Source organism: Leptodactylus fuscus, chromosome 1 (genome assembly GCF_031893055.1).
Source record: "Leptodactylus fuscus isolate aLepFus1 chromosome 1, aLepFus1.hap2, whole genome shotgun sequence".
In the NCBI taxonomy this organism is placed as follows: Eukaryota; Metazoa; Chordata; class Amphibia; order Anura; family Leptodactylidae; genus Leptodactylus; species Leptodactylus fuscus.
This window is the reverse complement of record NC_134265.1, coordinates 339,174,687-339,199,840: the sequence shown is the minus strand read 5'-3', so window position 1 is coordinate 339,199,840 and position 25,154 is coordinate 339,174,687. Positions and strand designations below refer to the sequence as shown.

Here is a 25,154-nt window from a genome sequence, read left to right as displayed (position 1 = left end):
TACAGAATGGTTTTTTTTCACGACTCCACCCAAAAACTTGCCCTGACTCCGACTCTAATAACTCTAAAGCCCTCTTCACATTCAATGACTGATCTATCATACACCGTTCACTAATCTCTAGTGGTTTAGATACATATATAGGCCGAGATTTACCGTATATACTCGAGTATAAGCCGAATTTTTCAGCACAGTTTTTGTGCTGAAAAAGACCCCCTCGGCTTATACTCGAGTCGGGGGGGGGGGGGGGAGGGGGTGTCTATGACCAGCCGCAATATTATTGTATAGAATCACCCATAAAATAGTGGGGGAAAAAAGAAGCTTTAGAAAAAAAAAAAAATAAAAGTTGTAATCCCTCCTTTCGGTAGAATACATACAAAAGTAGTAAATGACTGTGAAACACAAACAAATTAGGTATCCCTGTGTCTACTGAATATAGGGGATCTGCAGTGCTCCTGTTCCATCAGGAAGGGGTTAATAGGAGCACTGCAGATCCCCTATATTCAGCCAGGCTGAATTCTAAGTGGGGGAAAAAGACCTAGTCCTCAAGCTCAGGGAAGAGGCAGACAGACAACCAAAACACCCCCTCCCCTTCCCCAGCAACTACTGCACCCAAAAACTCCGACCATTTTCATTTTTGAAGTTTTCCAGTAGCTGCTGCATTTCCCCCCTCGGCTTATACTCGGGTCAATAAGTTTTCCCAGTTTTTTGTGGTAAAATTAGGGGCCTCGGCTTATATTCGGGTCGGCTTATACTCGAGTATATATGGTGCTATTGTAGTCAGGACTAACTGGTGTAAAAGTGATGCATCTTGGTGACGCATCTTGGGCTAAATTTTTTCAGCTTTGCTAAAAATTTTAGTGTGGGGACATGACTTTTACGTGTGAGGCTTGGTTCACATCACATCTGCGTTCGGTAACCCGTTCGGGGAGTCCGTATGAACAGAATACTGAACGCATTGACAAACAGTAAGCAGTGAAAGCACACGGACCCCATAGACTATAATGGGGTCTGTGTGCTTTCCGCACGATGTCCACACAGAGAGAAAAGTACTTCATGAACTACTTTCCAATCCGCATGACTTGTGTGGAGACCATGCGGAAAGCACATGGACCCCATTATAGTCTATGGGGCCCGTGTGCTTTCACTGCTCATTGTGTTTGGTACTCCATTTGGAGGGTCCCCATGCGGACTTCCATTACAGAATACAGATGCAGAACCACGTCGTAAAAGTCTGTTTCAAAGTAAACCAACTAAACTATGTAAATCCACCAGTCTCAGCCACGGTGATGAATCCGGTGTATAGTCAGACTGCCTACACTTGCAATAACTATTACTAAATCAGGGCTATAATGTATATAAAGTGATATAGTCGCCATCCAGCTTGTCAGCGATGCGGAGATGCCAGTCATTCAGATTCCGTTCCCAGCACACTATTACATTCATTAGTACTTCTCCTGGCATAAATCAACAGAGAATTACAGTCAATTGGATTAGCGCTCAATCCCTTTGTAAAAACCCTCCTGTTGACAAATGTGAACATTGCTTTGAAAGAGAAAAAAAGTCAAACCCAGTATGGAAAGTTACGAAGAGAATGACAGCCCAGTCAGGATCCGACCTCGCAGGGCAGAAAGTATTTGACTGACGCTGGCTGGGTTTTTAGAAATTGGTTTGTCCCAATGAACCCGGGGAGGCGAGTTATGGCACATCATTTAATATGATTTACTGCAAAGGAATAATTGCTCAGTTGCTGGCAGCCTCCATTCGTGCAGAACTTTTCCAGCTGCCAAAATGGGCGGCTTCTAATCTCTTCCAGTTCAGGCACCAGAAATGTAATTCCTTTGTCAGAAACGCTCTGCCAGATAAGAAGCGAGCCAGAAGGAATCCGATCAGATCCAATGATGTGTGTGTGAGAAGTGCTGTCCACCAGGAGGAAGCTTGCCGAGGGTTTCCCAACTTCAGTCCTGTCCTCAACACCCTCAAGTAGAAGGAAAGAACAGCAAAACAACACATACTAGGATTGCATAATAAACCCTGGAACTTGTTTGTTATGGGATGTCTGTAATGGGAAATCTATTCATTTACATCTATATTGAGAAGTGAGCGGTATCCTATATACGGCAAGCTCTGCTCATGCCGGAGCGTACACGCCGGCACTCCCCATTCACTTCAATGGGACTGCACGGAGTGAAAGAAGCAGCCCATTCATTTCTATGGGGAGCGCTCGTATCCCCGCTCCCATAGAAATGAATGGAGCTGCTTTAGACGCCGCTTATTCTGAACGTGTTTTACGTTCAGAATAAGCTAGCGTTTACTCAGTGTGAATTCACCCTAAGAATGCAAACTGGTAGCAGAATACAGGCTGCTCATAGAGCGGTAGACATGCCAAAGTACTGGGTAAAGTAGTATAAGAAACACAGACACCCTGAAGCCGGCCATGAATGTAAGATGGCTGTCAACCAAACAATCACTTGGTCAACAGGTATTTTTTCTCTGCTGGAGACTCTACCACGGAAACAACACAAAGGACTTTGGGCTTTGTTGTTTTAATACTGAAACTGGCAGAGAGCAGTTTCTGCAGTGGAAGTTCCAACAGATGTGAAAACAGGTATATTATAATCTATGGGGTCTGTGGCTACTTTAGCAGTTCGGCTCCCCATCGTTCGGGTCACCTGGTGGACCTTGTATGACGGAGTGCACAGTGCAAGTGTGAACCTAGCCTAACATTCTCGAGCCTTCTCTGCCTCGAGATTTGCTGTAGGGAAAAGCCACAAGGCCCATAGACATTAAATGGTTGTCCATTTCATCCGTGGGTTCAGCCAATATTGATCAAATGTGTATGGCTCTGTATGTGTATGGTCCTTATTATTATTATTGTTTATTTATGTAGCACCATTAATTCCATGGTGCTGTACATTATTACATTAATTCCATGGTGCTGTACATTATTATATTCCATGGTACTGCACATTATTATATTAATTCCATGGTGCTTTACATTTGGGGGTTACATACAATACACAGAATATACAGGTAGATATAATACTAACAATGACCGACTGGCACAGTGAGGTAGAGGGCCCTGCCCGCGAGGGCTTACAGTCTATGAGGGAGGGGGGATAGAAAGGAGCGTGGGAGACTGTATAGATGGCGGTGAGGTGATAGTGTTATTGGGGGTTGTAGGCCTTCCTGAATAGGGGAGTCTTCAGGGCCTTCTTGAATCCTGTGATTGTGGGGATCAGTCTTATGTGTCGTGGTAAGGAGTTCCAGAGTATGGGGGATGCACGGGAGAAATCTTGGAGATGGTTGTGTGAGGAGCGGATGAGAGCAGAGCGGAGTAGGAGGTCATTGGAGGATCTGAGGTTACGTGTGGGCAGGTAGCGGGAGGTTAGGATGGAGATATATGGAGGGGACAGGTTGTGGATGGCTTTGTATGTTAGCGTTAGTAGCTTGAACTCAATTCGCTGGGCTATGGGTAACCAGTGGAGGGACTGGCAGAGGGGAGCAGCTAATGAAGATCGGGGGGTGAGGTGAATTAAGCGGGCAGTGCAGTTTAGGGTGGACTGGAGGGGGGTGAGGGTGTTTGCTGGGAGTCCATGGAGAAGAGTGTTGCAGTAGTCTAAGCAGGAGATTATGAGGGCCTGGACAAGAATTTTAGTGGTTTCAGGGGTGAGGAAGGAGCGGATTCAGTGGATGTTCTTGAGTTGGAGGCGGCAGGAAGTGTTGAGGGTTTGAACATGTGACTTGAAGGATAGGTCAGAGTCCAGGGTAACCCCAAGGCATCGGGCCAGTGGGACAGGGGCAATTGTGATTCCGTTAACTTTGATAGATGGGTCAGGTGGAGGGGCCATACAGGATGGGCTGAAGATGATAAACTCTGTTTTCTCCATGTTGAGTTTGAGAAAGCGGGAGGAGAGGAAGGAGGCTAAGGCCGCTAAACAATCTGGAACTCTGGCCAGCAGGGAGGTAATGTCTGGTCCAGTGATGTAGATGTAGATTTGGGTGTCATCAGTTGTAGTTCATAACCTAGATTTATGCTGGAGAGATAAACAGCATTGCTGACAATATCCTTGGACTCTAGAAATAAAATGATAATATTGCTAGATCTTAGTGTCAAGCAGAAGCAATGATATTGAAAACCATGAGATTCTATGAGTTGGCCCAGGCCAAGGATGTAGATGGAGAACAGGAGGAGGAGGGGTCCTAGGACGGAGCCCTGGGGGACACCTACAGAGAGAGGGCGAGGTGAGGAGGTGGTGTGCGAGTGGGAGACGCTGAATGTGCGGTCGGTGAGGTATGAGGAGATCCAGGAATGGGCCAGGTCTGAGATACCAAGGGATGAGAGAATTTCTAACAGGAGGGAGTGGTCAACTGTGTCAAAGGCAGACATGTAACTATAGAGGGTGTAGAGGTAGCAGTCACTTGATGGTGTTGGATCTTACATGGATGCCACATGCATTCTTTCTTGGAGGTCAAGAGCTTTAAGGCTGAGGCCCCACATTGCAGAACGCAGCTTTTTTGGTTGCAGATTTTGTTGCGTTTTTTTTTTTTGAGCCAAAGCCAGGAGTGGATTGAGCAGAAGGGAGAAGTCTAAGAACTTCCTAGATATTTCCTATTCCTTTTGTAACCATTCAAAAAAACGCAGCAAAATCTGCAACAAAAAAAGCTGTGTTTCTGCAATGTAGGGCCTTAGCCTAAAGGGGTTTTCTGGTCCTTGGGATAGGACATCTACTGACTGGTGTGGGGTCTGGATATTGCACACCATGGATCAGATACTGATGACCTATCCTATTATGGGATCACCAGTATCTTCTGTCCCATAAATCCCATTATGTAAACAACTTTCTTCAGTTGTAGAACTATAAGCCTTGGCAGGATACCATTATTCTAATTGTTAGTGAGAATCCCTAACACATGCACATCTATACACAGATTGCTTATTAACACACAGAATATTCAGTATTAATATACTCACGTTTCTTAGTTTCCTGTTGCAATCAGAGATTCTGCAAGAAGAAAAGGAATCCAGTATTAGACATCCGCTGACAATATAATAAGGTATTTGTGTTGCGGCAGATGGGGCCCCGGAATTATGCTGCTGAATGTAGCCTAAGGGTAAGTTTATACTGTTTTTAGGAGCCAATTTTGAGTTTTTTTCTGCTAAAAACACGTAAGCACAAGTGCCCTATTTCAAGCATTGGAATGTCCCATTGACAGGGCTGATCAGCGCATGAAAACCAGCACAGAGAATATAGCACCTCGGCTTTTATGCCCTGATTTTCACAGGCAACAAGTATGTTGCAAAAAACTGTGTGAACCTAGCCAAGGGCCAATTTAAGGAACGTATGAGCATTAACTGGGTTATACCATGAAAATCATTTATCACCTATCCACCATAGCAGGAATAAATGTAGGAACGGAGGGGTTCCTCAAGCCCGGGACTGCAACTGATCACTGGAAAGGAAGGAGCTCGAATAGAATGGTGGCACTGGTCACACATGTGAACTACCATTCAGTGATTTCTGCTGGCCCTGAGGCATTAAATGAACCAGCAAGGCACGTCATACAAGTAACTACAGATAGGCGGAACAGAGGATCCCTGTTTTAGTGATCGGTGCTGGTCCTAGAGGTTTTTGGGTGTGCCCCATTACTGAATAAATCAGGCCTTTTTGAGAAAGATTTTGGGCTGCTTCCTCTCTAGTACACATCTAGTCATTTCAAGCAGAAAAACAAAAGTATACAAAAGTTTGAACCCAGTAATGGAAATGATAAGCATTCTAACAAAATCTGGATTGTTGCAATTTATAATAATAATATAATGATTAAAAATCTAAAAAATAATTTTCTGTTTTCTCGAAGAAGCCTAATTTACTTTTGTTCTCTGAGTTTACATCTCTCTTTCATAACCTAGATTTATGCTGGAGAGTTAAACAGCATTGCTGACCATATCCTTGCACTCTAGAAATAAAATGATAATATTGCTAGATCTTAGTGTCAAGCTGAATAAGACTTGGCCCCGCAGTTTGGCTCACGCATACACACAGGTACACTGCAAATTATTCCAAAAGCAAGGGAGCAATAAATCACACCAGAGACATTTCTCTGCAAACTAAATATGCTGCAAGCTATAGAGGCAGCAGAGGTGCCAAGGATATCTGTGCACACATGCCCACTAATACAGGGTCACGGAAAGCCAACTTGTTCCACTGCACCATTAAACTCTTCAGTATACAGTGCTGAGATTCTCAAAGAAAGGTTACTGGAACATGTTAGTGTATACAAGGTAATGCACAGGGTCATTACTAGTATACATGGGTATAACAGAGGCGTAACATGAACATCCTGGATTCCAGGGCAAAATCTGTACCAAGACCCCTTCCCGGTATATTGTTATAATACTAATCTATTCATGCGACTACACCCTCTGCAACCCCTCAAGTTACGACCCTAAATGTTGTTGCAAATTGTGGCCTTTTGCAAATTGCGCTGCCAAACAGCTATTTAAAGGGATTGTGCCACTATGGCAAGCACCACGTCCCCTATGTTTACCAGGGACCCCTTGGTACTTTTAGTAGTGACTAAGCTTGCTTTTACAGTTTACCACAGCTTTATCCAATTCCAGTCAACAGGACTGAGCTGTAAATCCAGACACAGCTGCTACTTGCAGTACAATGATGTGAGTAATAAACAATGAAGGGAATTGCTACGGGCCCATCATCTGGCTGATCAGCTGGGTGGCTGAGAGCTGAAACCCCCCATAGACCTAATATTTATGGCCTATCCTAAAATAAGGCTATCAATTTTAAACAACCAGATAACCCCTTTAATTTTATTTTGCCCATTGTGAGAGTTATGGAATGCAGATATTTTATATTGATATTAATAAGTTTCGTCCAAGCCATGAGTATAGGGAAGCGAAGTTATTGTGTATGTGTTCATGTACATGGCGTGAAATGTATTTAGGACGTGTTGCATATGGCACCAATAGCTCAGCTCACATCCTATACTACAACCATTTATACTCCACCTTCCCTGCTTATAATCTATTCTACGTCATAGTCATTATACATGGAAAACATATAGGCGTAGATACACACCTGACTGTTGTTCTGTTTGAGTTGTCCTGCAGATCACCTGGGTCAAAAAGCTGCGATTCTTTCAGACCAAGTTCTTTACAGCCCCGTAAGAATAATGTTACATTATCCTATAATAAAAAGATAGAACAATTATTAAACAATTATTCTCTAATTAATTATTTACATGAATTTGTGTGTTATTTTTGATAATATAATTATATTAAATGAATAAATTACGTAATAAATACAAATGCAAATACTTTAATACAATAAAAAAAATGTAAAAAAAAAAAGAATAAAAATCCGTTTGGTGCAATTACTTAACTGGAAGAGCAAATACGTTGTGTCATAAGAATGACAAAGGTTTCTTTTTTCATTATTTTACTTAGCAATCTAAGCAGCTTAAAGGTTTATGCAACAAGACCAAGAACAGCTGATCTTGAGTATACGGCGCAGGCAAACATCGTGAACGGACAGCTGCTGTCTGCTTCTTTTATAGGAGAAATACATAGGTCAGAGGTCATATTGTATCAGTCCACCATGCTTATCAGAAAGCCATGTCCAGTCCAAAAAAAACCAAAACATGACTGCCATATTTCCTGAACTAACTGCGCTCCTCTGAACTGAACACTCGGCATCATAGCGATTTAGGATACCGACAATTCTCTAGTTATTTGTTGGACTATTTAATAGATCCAAAAGTCTACATTTACTTTCTATAGGAGACCAAAAGTAGTAGTCCTAGTAGACGATTCGTAGCTGAATTGCAGACCGCAGTTTCCATGAAATAATCTGCATACCCCTGACGGTTTCCAAACATTAGACCACACTGAAGGAACACATTAAGGAGGTCTACATGTATACAGCTTTAACTCCATTTCATAATCCTATCACCCAGAACTAAACATAGTCTGTCCCGACACATTTCCTCTACTCAAGATATCCCATCCACAGAGTCTTAGCCTCTTGTTATGTTCAGAAGGACTTGTTCACATTCTTCAACATTAAAAACAAAGTGACATTCCAGCCGCCATCATCGCCACCCTTCACACTGTTGCCGACATAAAGATCAGCTAAACATAACCCCGGAGATCTGAACTGCACTTGGGGTGTTATATTTCCGGAGAACCCGTCAAGTTGTCTAAATATTGTTGCTTTGAATCATGAGTCCTACACTGATATTTTATGTAGAACACCACCTCGAAAACATCCCAGATGTTTGTGATGTGCTCAAGGTATAAAGGGAACTATATAAGGTAATGTTAGAGTTTGAGAACATAGTCCTAGGATTAAGTTCTTTGTGTAAGAAGACAGTTTGAAGTAATCCAACAAAATGTTTATACATTGTCACAGGATTTAAGACATACAGTATGTGCAAGGGGATAGACTTTCAGCACCTTGGCTTCAGGATGACTGGTTCTGGTTCCCTGGAACATCACTCCCTGTCCAAACTCAAGCAAGAACTTTAACGCTTCTTTGAGACTTGAATATTGGACATTTCCCTACAAAAACATTAGCTAAGGTAGAACAAGAACTAATCAAATAGTAAAAAATAGCTATAAATCTGTGATCAATGGTCTATGGTCTATGCATTAAGGTAGCCATATACAATGGAATAAAGATAAGCAATCAAAACCATAGTTGGTTGGTTGAAATTCAGCAATGAGAGTGTTAGCCAAAGACAGGTCTGCCATGTTTAAAGTCTCAATAATGCCCAGTCCATGAACAATCTTTCCATTAAAGAATGCTTCAAGAAAGATCGCTTGTACTGCGCCCAGTGTCAGTGTTTCAACATCTGTATTGGCCAACTTGGACTAAATGTGCACGGTTACATTGGAGTCATGGACACTCACCAGGTTATTATCCTTACATTTGTAGCATCAAACTACTTCTATGCAACATGTATAGTGAATAGAGATGAGCGAGTAGTATTCGATCGAGTAGGTATACTCGCTATTCAAATGGAAAAGTTCGATGCAGAACCAGCATTGATTGGCCGAATGCTATACAGTCGGCCAATCAACGCTGGTTCTTCTCCGTGCAGCTTCCCCACGGCGTCTTCCAGCTCTGAATTCACTCTGCCAGGCATCGGGCGCTTGTAGTGCGGGCATGCACAGTCGGCTCTGTCCAGGTCCGATGCCTGGTAGAGTGAATTCAGAGCCAGAAGATGCCGCGGGGACGCTGCAAGGAGAAGACTTCTCGGAGGATCCAGCCCGACCCTCACTCGTGGACTTGGTAAGTATCATTTGATCGAATGTTGCCTACCCCTGAAACGAGCATTTCCCCCCCATAGACTGTAATAATTTTACTGTTCGCTCATCTCTAATAGTGAACTTAAGATGAAACTATAAGTCATGTCTGACATGTTGCTCCATCTGACTGAGCTTGGTTGTGTCATACCCCTGTCTGCCTAAAGGTTCATACTCTGCCCATTTTGTTTCTTTGAACTCTGATCAGTTTCTTATACCAGACTCTGTGCCACCTGCCCCAATCTCTACTTTGAGTACTGTATTGACCCCCGGCCACCTGCCCTGACCACTGCTTAGGTTAACATGATCATATTCTGCCAGTCCTAATCCAAGACTATACCTTGAGTAATCGCTTGCCTGATCCCTCGGAACTATATACTGATGTATCTCAACCTCCTTGGGTAAGCGGTCACTAGGGCTACTACTAGAGATAGTGACCTGGCGGTACCTTGCAGGAAGACCAAATCTCTGTATTGGGGTTAAAGGGTGAAAACCATAGACAACACCCTCAGGAGTAGCCAAAAGCCAAAACGGTTAGGTGACACAATGGGTCGTATTTCCGATGAGTTAGAAAAATAGAGTTTATATGTCCTGGAATCAAGGAGGAAAAATTCACTTATGTGGTAAAATAGTATAAATGTCCACTGGTCCCATAGAATCATAGTGCCCACTCATATAAGGAAAATGTTTATGAGTACAAGTGCATGACCCTATTCAAGATTCTGGATAGTGGAATGAACCTTTCACATGGGTTCATGTCTTTCTATACAAATTACTGAACTAAGACAGCCATAAAGATAAAGAATCTGGGAACTGGGAATTGATTATTTGTTTTTATATGTATATAGTAATAAGCCTCTTCCCCCTCCCTCCTGAAATCCTATCCCTATGTCCAGTTATACATAAATATGCAACCCGCAGAAAGTATTTTTAGATATATCTGAAGAAGAAGCCAGAGGAAGCTTCGAAACGTTATATTCTGTCATCATTATGAGTTTGCCATTAAAAGAGGTATCACCTACTGAAGACTTGCAAGTTTGTTGTTTTTTTATATTTCATGCCCACTCATAGACATACTTGGCGACTATGAGGACCCCCAAAAAGCGTACTCACCTACCACCAGCAATTCTGCAGTGGACGATACTGAAACCTCCTCTCCAATACACTGTACTAGGCATGAGGTCATTACGGGGCACGAGTACATGCTGATGCTCTGCTGTGCCGAGAATGTCTCAGGAGCCCTGCAGGCCCTTTGTATAAAGTATGGGGTGCCATAAAGGAAATCTAAATAATAGTGGGCACCATGGACACCTCTGGACCCCACACCGTAAAATCAGAAGCCCTCAAAGTAGATAAAAGTTTATTTAAACTCAGGTCCGCTAAACAGGTTTAACATTCCTGCTCACAAAGCAAAAAGTTGGCTCCTACTAATAATAAGATTACTAGTTTTGGCTAATTATCACAGTTTATTGGCTTTAAATGAAAGCTAATTTGGCTTAATTTGACAGATAGACAAAAACAAGGCTTAAAATGCAGTTAAAAGAATCTGTATTCATGTTAATAGCTGAAATGTTTACAAGGCCCTTTGTGCGGCTGCCAATTGGCTGCGCTGTGTAAATTTCGACCCACAGATTTTTGTAGGCGCCGATAAAATAAGTCTTTTTAGTTTATATGCATCACTTCTGTACGGGAGATATCAGACGTATGCCAGGATTAAGACGAATTAACAGATTCCACATGGTCATCACTACGGATGTAACAAAGCTGAGTTTGCGATTTTGCCAGTTATCACATTATGTGGTCTGTGATGTGATACAGGACCGCATTAGAATCACAGTCCCGCCATAAGCAATATGACATTAACAGGATGACATGACCAGTTCAGCTCTGCTATATCTGTATGAGCCCTTTGTAGTCTAGGGAACTTCATTCATCATGGTCCATGCAATGACATAATCTATCAGAAAGTGTGGTAATGGTTTTATACAAGCAGATTCTTCTCATTGATCCACAATTCTCTGAAGAATTCTCAGGTTGTGAAGATTCTGTTCTCAGAATTCCGTCTATCGAGTTACAATGTAAATAATAAAGATTTATAGCTGCTATATACCGTACTTTATGTCTAGGCATTAAAGGAGACGTCAGGCGAGATCTGATAACCCCCTGCCATTATGTGCATGGCCGCGGTAATATATGTGTCTAAATACAATAATTACATGTCAGTATCGAGAATAAATGACTGGTATATAATGGGATCCTTCAGCTGACAGCTTTCTCTACTGAGCTCCAATATATATGCATGTTGGGCTATTCCTTCTATTTCTAGTACTCGTTTCTGTTCATTTTGGCTGGTTAAGGTTTATTTATTTTGCCTACTCATATTCCGAAGCGCTTTACACTGCCCCATATAGGGCTCACATCAGTATGTCTTTAGAATGTAGGAGGAAACCAGAGTACTAGGAGGAACCCCACCAAACATGGGGAGAACATACAAATTCTTGCAGATGTTGTCTTTGATCAGAATCGAACCTTGGACTCCAGCACTGCAAGGCAACAGTATTAACCACTGAGTCACCATGCTGCAAAAATGTGCCGCAAAAATATATATCCTGGCAAACCCTGTCCCGTGGCAAGCCACTCACCAACAAACCCCATCTATAACAAGTCACACTCTAGTCATCCATATTTCATGTCCCTACTAAAATTTTGCAGATGTTGGCAACTATGTATATGCACACTTCAAAACTATTCCAGCACACAAAAACGTGGAAAACAATAGGTTAATTTGCTACCATTACATGTGTGTAGTAAAAAAATATGCAAATCTATTCGCCAGGATGTAATTAGGAGAACAGTGCCTCTGTATGCTGCCCTCTAGTGTATATGATTATCCCCTGACCGTGGTCTATAGTCTCTCACTCTGCCAAATCAGTATCCCTGCGCTAAGCTGAGGAGGTCCAAAAGACCGAAACAGCGCTGTCCATAGCTGGGAATCTGTTCCTTTTGGAATAGAAATACTAATTTGGCTATTAAATCCGCATCATGTTAGTAGGCTTATTAACTGAGTCATGCATGATGTTATGGAGGCTGCCCTCTAGAGGGCAGCATGCAGAGGCACTGTTCTCCTAATTACATCCTGGAAAATAGATTTGCATATTTTTTATCCAGAATCCCTAGCGGAGCAGGAATGACTTGTAAGTCTCCATAAGCCTATGTAGGCACACACTCTCCCCAATGTGTATGATTATCCCCTGACCCTGGTCTATAATCTCTCACTCTGCCAAATCAGTATCCCTGCGCTATGCTGAGGAGGTCCAAAAGACCAAAACAGCGCTGTCCATAGCTGGGAATCTGTTCCTTTTGGAATAGAAATACTAATTTGGCAATTAAATCCGCATCATGTTAGTAGGCTTATTAACTGAGTCATGCATGATGTTAAGGGCGCTGCCCTCTAGAGGGTGGCATACAGAGGCACTGTTCTCCTAATTACATCCTGGAGAATAGATTTGCATATTTTTTACCCAGAATCCCTAGCGGAGCAGGAATGACTTGTAAGTCTCCGTACGCCTATGTAGGCACACACTCTCCCTAATGTGTATGTGTGTAGTATGGAGAATGTAAATTGTGAGCTCCATCATGGACAAGATGTGAAAGGAGAGAGCCTTAGTACAGCCCCGTGCAATATGTTGGTGCTATATAAGCATAACAAAACAAAGTAACTTCAATAGGAACAATACACCTCTAGCATACATGGCTATGTTTTACTAGCTGGTACCCGCGACTTCATCTGCGATGATTGCAGAAGTGAGTAAATACAGGCACGGGTAAGGTTTTCGTACTGTGTATAAGGTATGGGATATGAAATGTAACTGTGTATCTTGTTTTTGGTGTAATCCAGAGAATACGTGAGACTTTTGTGTTGGAAGTTAATTAGTATTTCAGCTGCTATACGGTGTTGTTATAAACTGTACATACTGTCTTTGGGAAAAAGGTATTTCAAGTTCGGCTCCTGCGATATCACCACGCAGGAGCCGGCCTGCAACTTTACAGGTATGGGGCCGGTGGGGCTTGGCCGCGGGGGGGAGGTAGTTTACACTTTGGGGGCAAGGGGCCGCCAATACAGACCCGGCATCCGCTGTAATAGAAAGGCGGGTGGTGGGGAGGGTTAGATGGCGGCACAGGTACCGGGGCCTGCGACATGGCTACGCTCCTGCCCTTCATCTAACCCTCCCCTTTCTATTACAGCGGATGCGGGGTCTGTATTGGTGGCCACATTTGGACTATAACACGCACCCTTCTTTTCCCCTTAAATATAGGGGGAAAAAAGGGCATGTTATAGTCCAAAAAAAAAAAAAAACGGTAAGTACTTTTTAATGTCTTCTAGAGAAAGGGGGGGTGAGTTGAATGTGGATTTTTTTTTTCTTTTCAGTTGTACTTTTTGGTAGACCCCCGAGGGGTAGCAGGGAGTGTAATGAGTAATGCAATGCATTGCATAATAGCAGCAGTGGTATTGCAGGCTAGGTGGCATAGCATGCAGAAGGCTGACAGGGAGGCGTGTGAGACCTGCTGGCTGCTATAGCAATCAGACGCCGGCAGGGTAGCAGAGTGCAGGTGTCGTACATGAAGAGGAGGAGAGGTATGCGCAGCGGGGGACAGACTGGAGGCGCCATAGAGGTATGTGGTAGGACAGGGTAATTTCCACGATTACTGTGGGCAGCAATCGGGGACATTACGGTGCTGAAAGGGTCATGTCCACGATTGCTGTGGCCAGCAACCGTGGACATGACGCTGGCTTGCCAAGAGCATGGAATATTAGGCAACGGGAGGGCTATGGCGGCTGCTATAGCGAACCCGCCGGACTGCGCCGTAGTACAACGGCATATGTCGGCAAAGAGTTAACTGAGCGCTAGTAGTGACAGAGGCGTGTATGGCGGGCGCCTGGTATAAGAAGGCAGCCGGCATGGGCCATAGTAGTACGGCATATGTAGGCAAGGGCTGAAGTCAGGTTTAAGTGAATGTCTGGTGTTTTAGGGGAGGGGGGGGGGATTGAAGGAGATGCCAGACAGGCAGATTGTTCAGATGTTATGGGCTGTAACGTGTGTATGGTGTGTTCAAAGGGTACAGCGGAGTGTAGAGGAGAAGGAGTGATTGCAACTGTGGAGCCGAACTTACCAGTGTGGCGCGTAGAGCTTGGGAACATGTATGGATGGTGAAGACGAAACAGCAGGGTGGTCGCAGTGCCATCGGGGAGTGTAGCTGGCTGGAGACAGTATGGTGGGTGCTGCGGCCTACGTTGGAGGCGCAAAATGGTGGCGAGCAGGAACACGTTCTGTAGGTGGGTAACATGCGCATGCACCTGGCCACACAGTGGAGTGGCTGGGTGGGCGTTGTCGCAGAGCGTGCAAGAGGTGGAGGGTCAGCAAACATGGCTGCTCCGGAGCATGGAAGAAGTAGCCTCCTGAAGTATCGTTAAGGTGAGGGGCAAAGTCTTAAAGTATATGTATATATGATTGTGTGGGGTTAGGGGCTAGGCTGTAGAGGGCAATAGGAAGTATTGTGGTTTGCTATGCTTGAAAGTGTGTGAGATTACACAGATGGAGATGTGAGTTTGGGTTTTGTGAGGGTCCTAGGAAAAACGTATGTGCGCTATTGTGATGAAAAGTAGCCTATTGCGCAATCCAGTGTAGTAACTATGTTTGTGGAAACTTTGAGCCAAATCAGTGTAGCGGGTTTTGCGTGACTGAGGAACAAACATCCAAACTCACAAACTTTCACTTTATAATATTAATAGGATAGACTGTACATAAGGGCAAATTTAGCTGTATATCACTACACAGAGCAACCCCGATGAAGCTACCCGTAGAGAGAAGATGTGGAATTGTGGCGTCCAGACAACCCAGGTAAACTTCACACAAATAAAATATCCAGGACTGCGGATCTTGGCACAGTCGCTGCATACCAAGTGTCTCTTTCCAAAGGCAATAAAGTCATGCCAGACATTTCACTGCAGATCAGCCCTGCAGATAACACAGTTTCTTCTAGAAGTAATGATGTTTGTCAGGTAGGTGTCAGCCCGCTGCTTGTGTTTCTCAGCATATTTACAGGCTCAGAAGAAAACAGAACACGAGACAAACCCAAACAACAAAATACATCCAGTTTCTTACTGAAATTTCACTTTCTACTGTGATTTTAATGGTTATCCCAGGCGAAAAAAAAAAGCCGTTTGTTGCAACGTATATCGTAATTGTATGAATGGAGTTATCAGACACGTTCTCCTATTGAATCAATTTTGATCTATTCTTAACTTTAAAGGACATTTCCACCAAAACCAAAGAAACCAAATGTCAGCATATTCTCTATAGCAATGTTATTTTTGAGAAGTCCATGTAAAGGTGACAACCAATATGGCTGCACGTAATGTTTTTACTTTTGTAAACATGGCTGCCAGTACTAAAGAGACAACTACCAGACTTTGGTTACTGCTCTAACTTCTGATTTACTAATATATGGTCAATGACTGTGGTAGAAATCTTCTGTAACAAGTATCCACCAGTAGCAGTGTCACTATAGCCACTAAACCTGTCCAAATGGTCACAAGCCAACAAAAATATGCCAGACATATCGACTCATCTGGAAAACAGGGAAATAATGGGCACTTTGTATGAGAGGAGGGAAGAGACCATAGGGGGCAGTATATGTGAGATGACCGAGGGAGGCAGTCTATGTATACCTGACAAATGTTACATGAAGGACTATAAAAGAGACTTTCCACAAAATTCCCAAAAATTCCCTAACCTGAACCACTATCGGAGGCAACATGCCCCCCTTTTTTTTTGCACGTCTGTGGGGAAACCCTGTACGGATATATACAGGGTTAATTGTATACATAGTGGAATAGTATTGCTGCATTTGAGCCAAGCTGATCCCCAACAGACCTGCAGCTTAGGTTACAGCTGCCTAGCTGGCACGGTCTCTCGAGATCATCTTTAGCGCTTTATTCTTCCTGAGCCTACGACACTGTCCCCTTCCTAGAGATTACCTCTCGTAGCTCCCAGCCCAACCCTCACACAATACACACTGGTTCTACACACACAGAGGCTCCATGCACACCCTACTAACAACTACAGGCTGCCGCCATCTTTAAAGAACATCTCCTGAAACATAGAGATAACATCCCTGTATGACTAGAGCATTTGTCAAAGTCTGTGATCAGGCGCCATTAAGGAACAAAAGACAGAAATTTACTATAGAAATAGCTACTCCACTGGACAAATCTGACATCGGAAGTAGAACGGCCTTCCCAGGGTTTTTGATGGGGGACTGAAAACCATGAATACTTTGCATTCACTTTTGCAAACGTTGCTGTTGTAGGCCCGGTTCACATCCGTATTCGGGTTTCTGTTCAGGGAGTCTGCTTGGGGACCCCATGAATGGAAACCTATCCGCATAAAAATGTGGTTACTTAAGGAAACCCGTGGACCCCATTGACTATAATGGGGTCTGCGTGGTTTCTACACAAAAAATACCAAGAAAAAAGTGCTCCTTGCAGGACTTTTCTCTCCACATATTTCATGCGGATAGGGGAACGGAATGGCCCAAAGGCAGATGTGAAATGGGCTGTACCCCAATGTCCCTGCTGCAGCTCCCCAGTCCACAGCACCAGCCTTCTTTTCTGGTGCTCCATCAATGATGTGGATTGGCCCCCTGTTGCTGCTGCGGCCAATGCAGGTGGTTTGGTACCTAATACACTGCAGGGATTCCAGTTCCTCTGCAATGGTGACATGCCTGACCATTTGCTAAGGTCACTGACTGGCTGCAGAAGCTACTTGGGAACCTATGCAAGTCACTGCCATAACAGGAGGTGCTTTGGACCAAGTAGTTGCAGCTGAGTTACCAGGAGCCTAGGACAGGTAGGTGGCTTTTTTTTTTAATATTTCAACCCTTCCTTAAATTTTGCCTGTTATTCAGAAAACCCCTTTAGTCTACAGTGTAGTTACAAACACATAGCAACAGAAAAAGCATTTCTTCTGGCGGAGAACAAAGTTCACCTTATACGGCAGCGGTGCAGTCACTCACCAGCCAGGACACTCTCATACTGAGTGCAGGTTCTACCACGGCATCACTTTTTACATGCCAAAACCAGCAAAGACTAAGGGAGGTGTAACACATGGACCATCTATCATCACATGGTAGAACATCTGCATCAGATTACAGGTGTAAGCTCTGCTTCAGGTTTGGGGACAGAAAATGGACAGGAATCCAAGGTGGAAGTCAGCCTCGAATCCTCTTCATTTTCCAAAGCATAAATGACCCCTTAGGCGTTCTTCTACCCATGACAAAGATTCATAAAGAATTCTGTTTTAGGACAGCATACATATTTTTAAGTCCGCTTTTTTTAAAATATTCCTTCTCTGTCACTTTTCATGGTGTCTCCTATTTGCAAGAAGAATATGCAACACCTGGAAGCAATAACCTATTGGTTGACAAATGAAACTTTAGGGGAATGTTGGCAGCTAGAGAAGAAGATGAAGATGTAGATCATGCACGCCGCCTCTGTGTTCTTGCCAAGTCTACAGGTAATGTTAGATAGAAGTATTCCCATTGCAGATATGACATAGCCACACTATATTCCATGAATGTCTTATAGATGTGGAACAGTGTCATAGCCCAGTGTCTAAGCAGACCATACCTGTAATCCGTAACTTAAGATAGAACTGCATGCCGACTTTTGCAGCAATCCAACATTTCTGTCTGCGTGGGATATTGTCTTATTGCTTTTGTCAAGGAGTGTAATGCATCTACAATAACATCAGGAGCCTTGGCTATGTGAAGGCCTCCAGTATATTCCTGTTCCCGGCTCAGCATGGTGATATCCGGCTACACAGAATTAGCTCTTCTGATAAGCAGTAAAATAAAACCTCAGCAGCTCCCAATAAATGAAGGGGCCGGGTGGTCTTGCTAGGCTATTTATATTTCATTACACATCGCTGGGAGGACATCGAAAATGTTATCGCTGTTTCTTCCAAACAACAAATTCCTGGCTCACACATCTGCATGATGGATCTGTGGAAGGGGACAAAGAGCTTTTTTTCTACAAACCACACTCATTTATTCCCCTATTATCTTTGTACCAGGCACAAAAGATAAATCCGCACTGAATAGACTTGGTTATGTGTTTTGTTATATAGGGGGTCAGGATTTTTTGTGTTTTTTTTAGATTACACATCCAAAAAGATAAATGCATTTTGTTTTTGCTCCTCGTATAAAATGGCAAATACTTCTGTTGAGCTGTGCAAATCCAAAGATTATTACTATAGATACATGTGAAGACTGCACCCACAGGAAGGGTCATACTAACAAGGACACGGCCGTCTGAAAACTCATATGGCCAGAATACGTGCAGTGTTTATCTGTAATGGATGATGTTCTATAGTAGAGCCACTATAGGTGCCCCATATACAGAGGGCAGTGCTATAAATGATCATTGATAGTTGAGGGTCCGGTTACGGTTTTACAATGGCTTCCAGCCACCCCTTTGATGTTCAGAACGAAAGACAATTCTTCACTGTTTAAAGGGCTTCTTTCACCAATAAAGATCCCTTGAAGCAATGACACCTATAATGCAAGTATATACTCGAGTAAAAGCCGAATTTTTCAGCCCAGTTTTTGTGCTGAAAAAGCCCCCCTCGGCTTATACTCGAGTCAAGCTGAGGGAAGGGGGAGGGGGGGGGGGTGTCTTTGACCAGCCACAATAGAAATGTATAGAATCTCCCATAAAATAGTGAGAAAAAAAAGAAGATTTAAAAAAAATTAAAAAATAAAGTAAATAAAAGTTGTAAATCCCTCCTTTCCCTAGAATACATATAAAAGTAGAAAATGACTTTGAAACACAAACACATTAGGTATCCCTGTGTCTACTGAATATAGGGGAGCTGCAGTGCTCCTGTTCCATCAGGAAGGGGTTAATAGGAGCACTGCAGATCCCCTATAGTCAGCCAGGCTGAATTCCAAGTGGGGGAAGAAAACCCTCAGTTCTCAAGCTCAGGGAAGGGGCACACAGACAACCAAAACACCCCCTCCCCTTCCCCATCACCCAGCAACTACTGCACCCAAAAACTCCGGCCATTTTAAATTTTTGAAATTTTCCAGTAGCTGCTGCATTCTCCCCCCCTCCCTCCCCTCCCCCTCGGCTTATACTCGAGTCAATAAGTTTTCCCAGTTTTTTGTGGTAAAATTAGGGGGGGTTGGCTTATACTCGAGTATATACGGTATATGATCATGTCTCCGGGCCATATTAGTAAAGGTTCCCATACACATCCACCCTTGGACACATTCATGTTTAAAGGGAGTCGAGAGGTACAAGACTGCACAAGCAGGTGTCAGAAGCGCACACGAACAGGACAAGAATGCCAATATACGTCAAATTATGACCCCTGTACACTGCAGAGAGAACATATGGCCCATATACACATTATAAAATTAGTAACACTATGCCACAACATTTTATATATGGAAGTGTTTTGGATGACTTATGGTATCCTTTAAAAATATGCACAATGGTAAATTGGCTTCCCATGAACAAGCAGGGTATACCTATATAGTGTTATATACTGTAGGTATACCCTGCTTCAATGTTATATTAGATTGTCTCAGGGTACACTGAAGTATTATACATAGAAACTATGGGAAGAATATGCAAATCTGCCTTCATGATGTAATTAGGAAGACAGTTGCTGCCTCAGTGTTGCAAACCAATAGAGGGCGCTCACTGGAATGTGGAAGTCTGTCTTATGACAGGATTCCAGTGAAATAACCCAATAATGGCTGAGTGATTGATGCAGGTTGCTCTTTTTTAGACATATTCTTCCACCTCTGTGTAAATTTGTGGTTGCAATATCCCCCTGTCTTCTCTGTTATCTTATATTTTTATCATAAGAATTTAATAAATATTATATACTTCATAAAAAACTTTTTTAGTAGTTTGCCTTTCTATTAGGCCTTGTGTATAATATAATAATGTACAGCACCATGGAATTAATATAATAATGTACAGCATCATGGAATAATGATAATGCGATATCCTTAAGATAGGTCATTAATACAAGAATGTGGGGGACACTGTGTACAGAGCCCTCTGACTTCAGATTTGTACACTGTGCGGAGAACAGCTAATTGGTGGGGGCTGCATATTGGACACCCACGAATCTCACATTAATAACTTATCCTAAATATGGACCCCATTATAGAAGTCAATGTAATCTGTAGAGACTGACCCCATGTTTTGGCTTCGGTGATAAATGGAAGCCACCATGCTAATGTAAATGGAGCCTCCAGATCCGAGCTCCCACAGACACAGAAGCTGCTTTGCTTACAATTATAGTATCTTCCTATTGCATCTAGAAACCTGTAACCTAATCTTGGCTACCAGTAAGGAAGACAACAGCTGCTTCCATCCACCAGCACAAGACGAATTACAATATGTGACTGCTAATAATAGCCTTTAAGCTAAAATGGAAACCTTACTAGCAACAAGGTGCGGACGCATGTCCATTAGTGCTGTAGGTATTAAGTAGATTTCCCTCAAATCCCTGTGATCACTGTGTGTTTAGGAGGCAGAATAAAGAAATACAGGAACAGAAAATGCTTCACTTTAAATACTGCCAACTTTATTATACCATTTTATCTCCGCAGACTTGTTACTATCTCTGAAGTCATTCCAAGGTTAACATGTGTCTAATTGTAGCAGGTCTAATCCCTTCCTCCGACAGCGAGCGCTGAAATAAGAGCAAAATCTCAAGTCTTAACAATGACTCTTTCTAAGGAAATGTCAGAGATGTTTTATCTCTCAGATTTTCATGGCCAAAGAGGGGCACTTAAGATGATGGCAAATAAGACATAAGTCTGTTATAGCATGATAAGCATTGCTTTTATTACACAGACGGCATGGGGAGTATGTAATAGTATTCCAGTCTGAAAATGTATCAACAGGGACTATCCAAGTAAATGTGCCAAGGCAGACGCTGAAGTTTCTAGGCTCAATGCAAAGTCGGTAACAGGTCTGCCATCACCGAATGAATTATTTTGTGCCATTTGGGAATTGCTTTTGACAAATTTATGAAAATAATAAGATAAGATAATCCTTTAATAGTCCCACAGTGGGGAAATTTCAGCATGTTACAGCAGCATAGTAATACAGATACCGGTTAATACACAGTAATGTTACAGAAGTAGACACACATATGCTGAGAAGAGAAGATATACTAGGAGTCCATAGCAGCTAAGGAACAGAAGAAGAAAGAAGACTTCAGGATCATTTAGTTTTCTGTGCGGAGTGATCTTCGCTTGGCCTGATGTAGATTATACAGCCTGGTCGCAGTTGGAAGGAAGGACCTGCGATAGCTCCTTCTCACACTTGGGGTGAAGCAGACGGTCACTTACAGTGCTGCCAAGTCCCATCAAGGTCTCATACATGGGATGGGATTTGTTCTCCCGCATGGAGGTCACCATGGACAGTATCCTTCTGTCACCCACCACCTGTACTGGGTCCAGGGGGCTCCCCAGGACAGAGCTGGCCCTCCTGATCAGCCTGTCAAGTCTATTTCTGTCCTGGTTGATATACTGCTCCCCCAGCAGGCCACACCGAAAAAGATGGCTGAAGCAACCACAGAATTGAAAAAGGCCCTAAGAAGTGTCCCCTGGACTCCGAAGGCCCTCAGCCTCCTGAGCAGGTAGAGTCTGATGTGGCCCTTTCTGTGCAGCGCCTCCAGGTGATCAGCCCACTCTAGTTTATTATTGAGGAGCACACCCAGATACTTATAGGTCCTGACTATCTCAATGCACGTCCCCTGGATCTCCATGGGGTCGGAGCACTTCTCCGTTTGCTAAAGTCCACCACCATCTCCTTGGTCTTCCCAGCATTAATCCTGAGCTGGTTCTGCTGGCACCATTCAACAAAGTCCCAGTTTAAGTCTCTGTATTCCCTATCTTCGCCATCAGTGATAAGGCCGACTATAGCAGAGTCATCGGAGTACTTCTGTAAGTAACAGCTGGAGGAGTTGTGCCTAAAGTCAGCAGTGTACAGTGTGAAGAGCAAGTTGATTCTCCCAATATAGTCTAAGGACAGACAAGTCTTCCAACCTGTGAGGATAGACCATTCCTTTATTGCTATCCTGGGTATTTGGGACAATGGAATGAACTTGTGTAAGTGTAAGGTCGCTTTCAATGATCCTTTGAGAAAACACGAGGGAGCTGCTTAAGGGCATATTTACACAAGTGTACTTGGCTTCATATTTCCTTCCAAAATTTTCTTCTAATAACAGGAACCCAGACCAGCAGAAGGACAATAGAAAACAATTGCTAAAGGAAATATTTCTTTTCAGAAGTTGAGATTCAATCCCATTTTTGGATACATGGAAGGGAACGTGGAACTAAAATACTTGGCTGTGTGTGTTATTATTGGGCCATTCCTACAACAAAACAACTGTGTATATATTGTTATACCATTATATTACAGAATTATTTCACTTATATTAGGCAAGTATGTAACAGAATTAAAAGTGGAGTGACATGGGGCCATAAACCCACCAAATTCCCCAAGTCATATGAGTATGTAAATCAGTGTTAAAGGGGTATTCTCATCTGAGGGGTGTGAGTGCCTGTGTCTGGCTCCCTGATGTGGTTCAGGAATTACAGAAATCGCAAAACACATTTGTTCTACGCCGTTTCCAGAACTACCATAAAAGTCATAGAAACATTAGAGCATGCTGTGCTATACCTTCACGATTTACTTCTGTGGGAGGTACCGAAACCGTATAGCACAGCTGTTACTAGGTGTTTCATGGAGCAAATGGAGAATACAGTTCTCAATATTCACTGTCCTTAGGACTCCCAGCTCCTGGTGCTGGAGGTTATCTGATATAGTGTGTACCGGCACCAGAGCACAGAAGGAACGCGGGTCCTAAGAACGCCAAGTATTGAGAAACCTACACAATGCTCCACCATGTGGAGCGTATTATACTGTGTGGGAAGCTTACTGGTTCCGGTCACCCTCCATATGCCCCGGTATAAAAGTCATGGTCTTTTGCACCTATTCCATGATGCAAGCAGTATCACCTGCTGAAGCTCAGAGGACATGATCTAGAGATATAGTGATAGAACTGCACAACTCTTTATGACGATGGGAAAAGAGAACAAAAGCTTTTCATCATTTTCTAATTCGGGGATAGAATTTTGCACACATTTACACAGGTTCACATTTACTCTAGACATATGAGTGCACATACCAGTGTTAGGTTGAATTCTAAATCTGTATCCCCCGGGATTCAGAAGATATCAGTCTTCTGATGTATATGGAAAGGTTATGCTCGTCTGAAAACCATTTCCTGCAGCTTTGCTCCTGATCTTATGAGAAATGTACTGTTACACATTACGCTGCACTCCTTGTACAGTACACTGTGGGAGTACAAGTGATTTTACTATTAATGGACACCCCATCCAGGCTTTGCATGCACAGTCTGCCATCCCAGCTGCTCCAGATGTTATACTTCGGCAGCCCGTATCAATGTCTCCCAGCTGCAAAAATGAAAGTCGAGCCAATGTTGAGCTTAATAACTGCTGCATACATTCAGGAGAGCCAAAGACTCTTTTGTTTTGGAGAGATTTCATTACCTTGATAAATCTAATCCAGGGTCTCGGTGTCAGTTCTTGAGAAATAAGTTTACAGGGGGGGGGGGGGGGGAGGTCCAGGTTCAATCTGAATGGAGCGGTAGTTAATAAGAGTTGGTGATGAGCACATGGGGTGGTCTGACCAGGTCTGCCACCACGAGGTTACAAAGCGATGGATCACGTTACATACGGTATTACTAAATTTTTGCATAGTCAATAGTGCTTTTATTCTTAAACATTACACCACAAGTATCCCTTCCTCTCCACTAATAAGACTTCACCCCCCCCCCTTCCTCCTCTTAAGAAAAAAGGAAAATAAAACCAATATCTTTACATTTTTGGCAGGCTGCAACGTCCGGCTGTTATGTACAAGGGCATGTTCCCCTGTCAGGTTTGTACAAACAAGGAAGTCACCGGCCACAGCAGGAATTCCTCAGGTTGGGGTCTACCATTATAAACAACATTTCTTACTGTCTGCTACAGTATAGATTACATCGGGCGATGGCTCGACTATAATTTATAATATCACATGAAGTTTTGTTTGATGTCCTCGCTTCATGCGCGGTAATAAGTTATTTTATAGAAAACATCTGCTCCGAATTCTCTTTGAAAACTAGGCAAGTCTTAGAATTTCAAAGCTTGGGGAGCTGCGCTGAATGGTTCAAGGTGGAAAGTTATGTACAATTACGGGAGCGTCTTGGAAGGAGATTTATTTACTACCAAACACAGGTTTAGATAGGGGGGACATTATGAGGTGGAGTCCAATTCAAGGGGTTTTCCATAGAAATATAAATATATTTGAAACAGGTGAAATATAAGAAAAAAAAACAAAAAAAAAACGTAATAATCGCCTCTCAACGATCCCTCCATACCACAGTTCTGACACTGACAAATCCCTACTTGTCTTGACTTTCTGCTATGTCTCAATACTTAAAGGGATTCTACCATTAAAACCTCATTTTTTGTGGATAAGACGTCGGAATAGCCTTTAGAAAGGCTATTCGTCTCTTACCTTTAGATATGATCTCCGCCACACCGTTCCTTAGAAATACCGTTTTTTACCGGTATGCAAATTAGTTCTCTGGCAGTGATGGGGGCGGGCCCCAGTGCTGAAAATGCGATGGGGGTGTCCTCACTGCTGCTCGAAAACACGATCCTGCGACGCCTC

The 25,154-nt window shown here is 43.1% G+C and overlaps 1 protein-coding gene across 2 annotated transcripts in view; it reads right to left on the bottom strand.

Moving 5' to 3' along the window:
• Positions 1–25,154, bottom strand: part of LIMCH1 (LIM and calponin homology domains 1) — a 205,242-nt gene that overhangs the window by 68,995 nt on the left and 111,093 nt on the right. For both annotated transcript variants that reach the window (XM_075261451.1, XM_075261452.1), the window contains exons 4-5: positions 7,095–7,201; positions 4,973–5,003 (exon numbers count right to left, since the gene is read on the bottom strand). In XM_075261451.1, the coding sequence (XP_075117552.1) occupies positions 4,973–5,003; positions 7,095–7,201 (138 nt within the window). The remainder of the gene's footprint in view (positions 1–4,972; positions 5,004–7,094; positions 7,202–25,154) is intronic.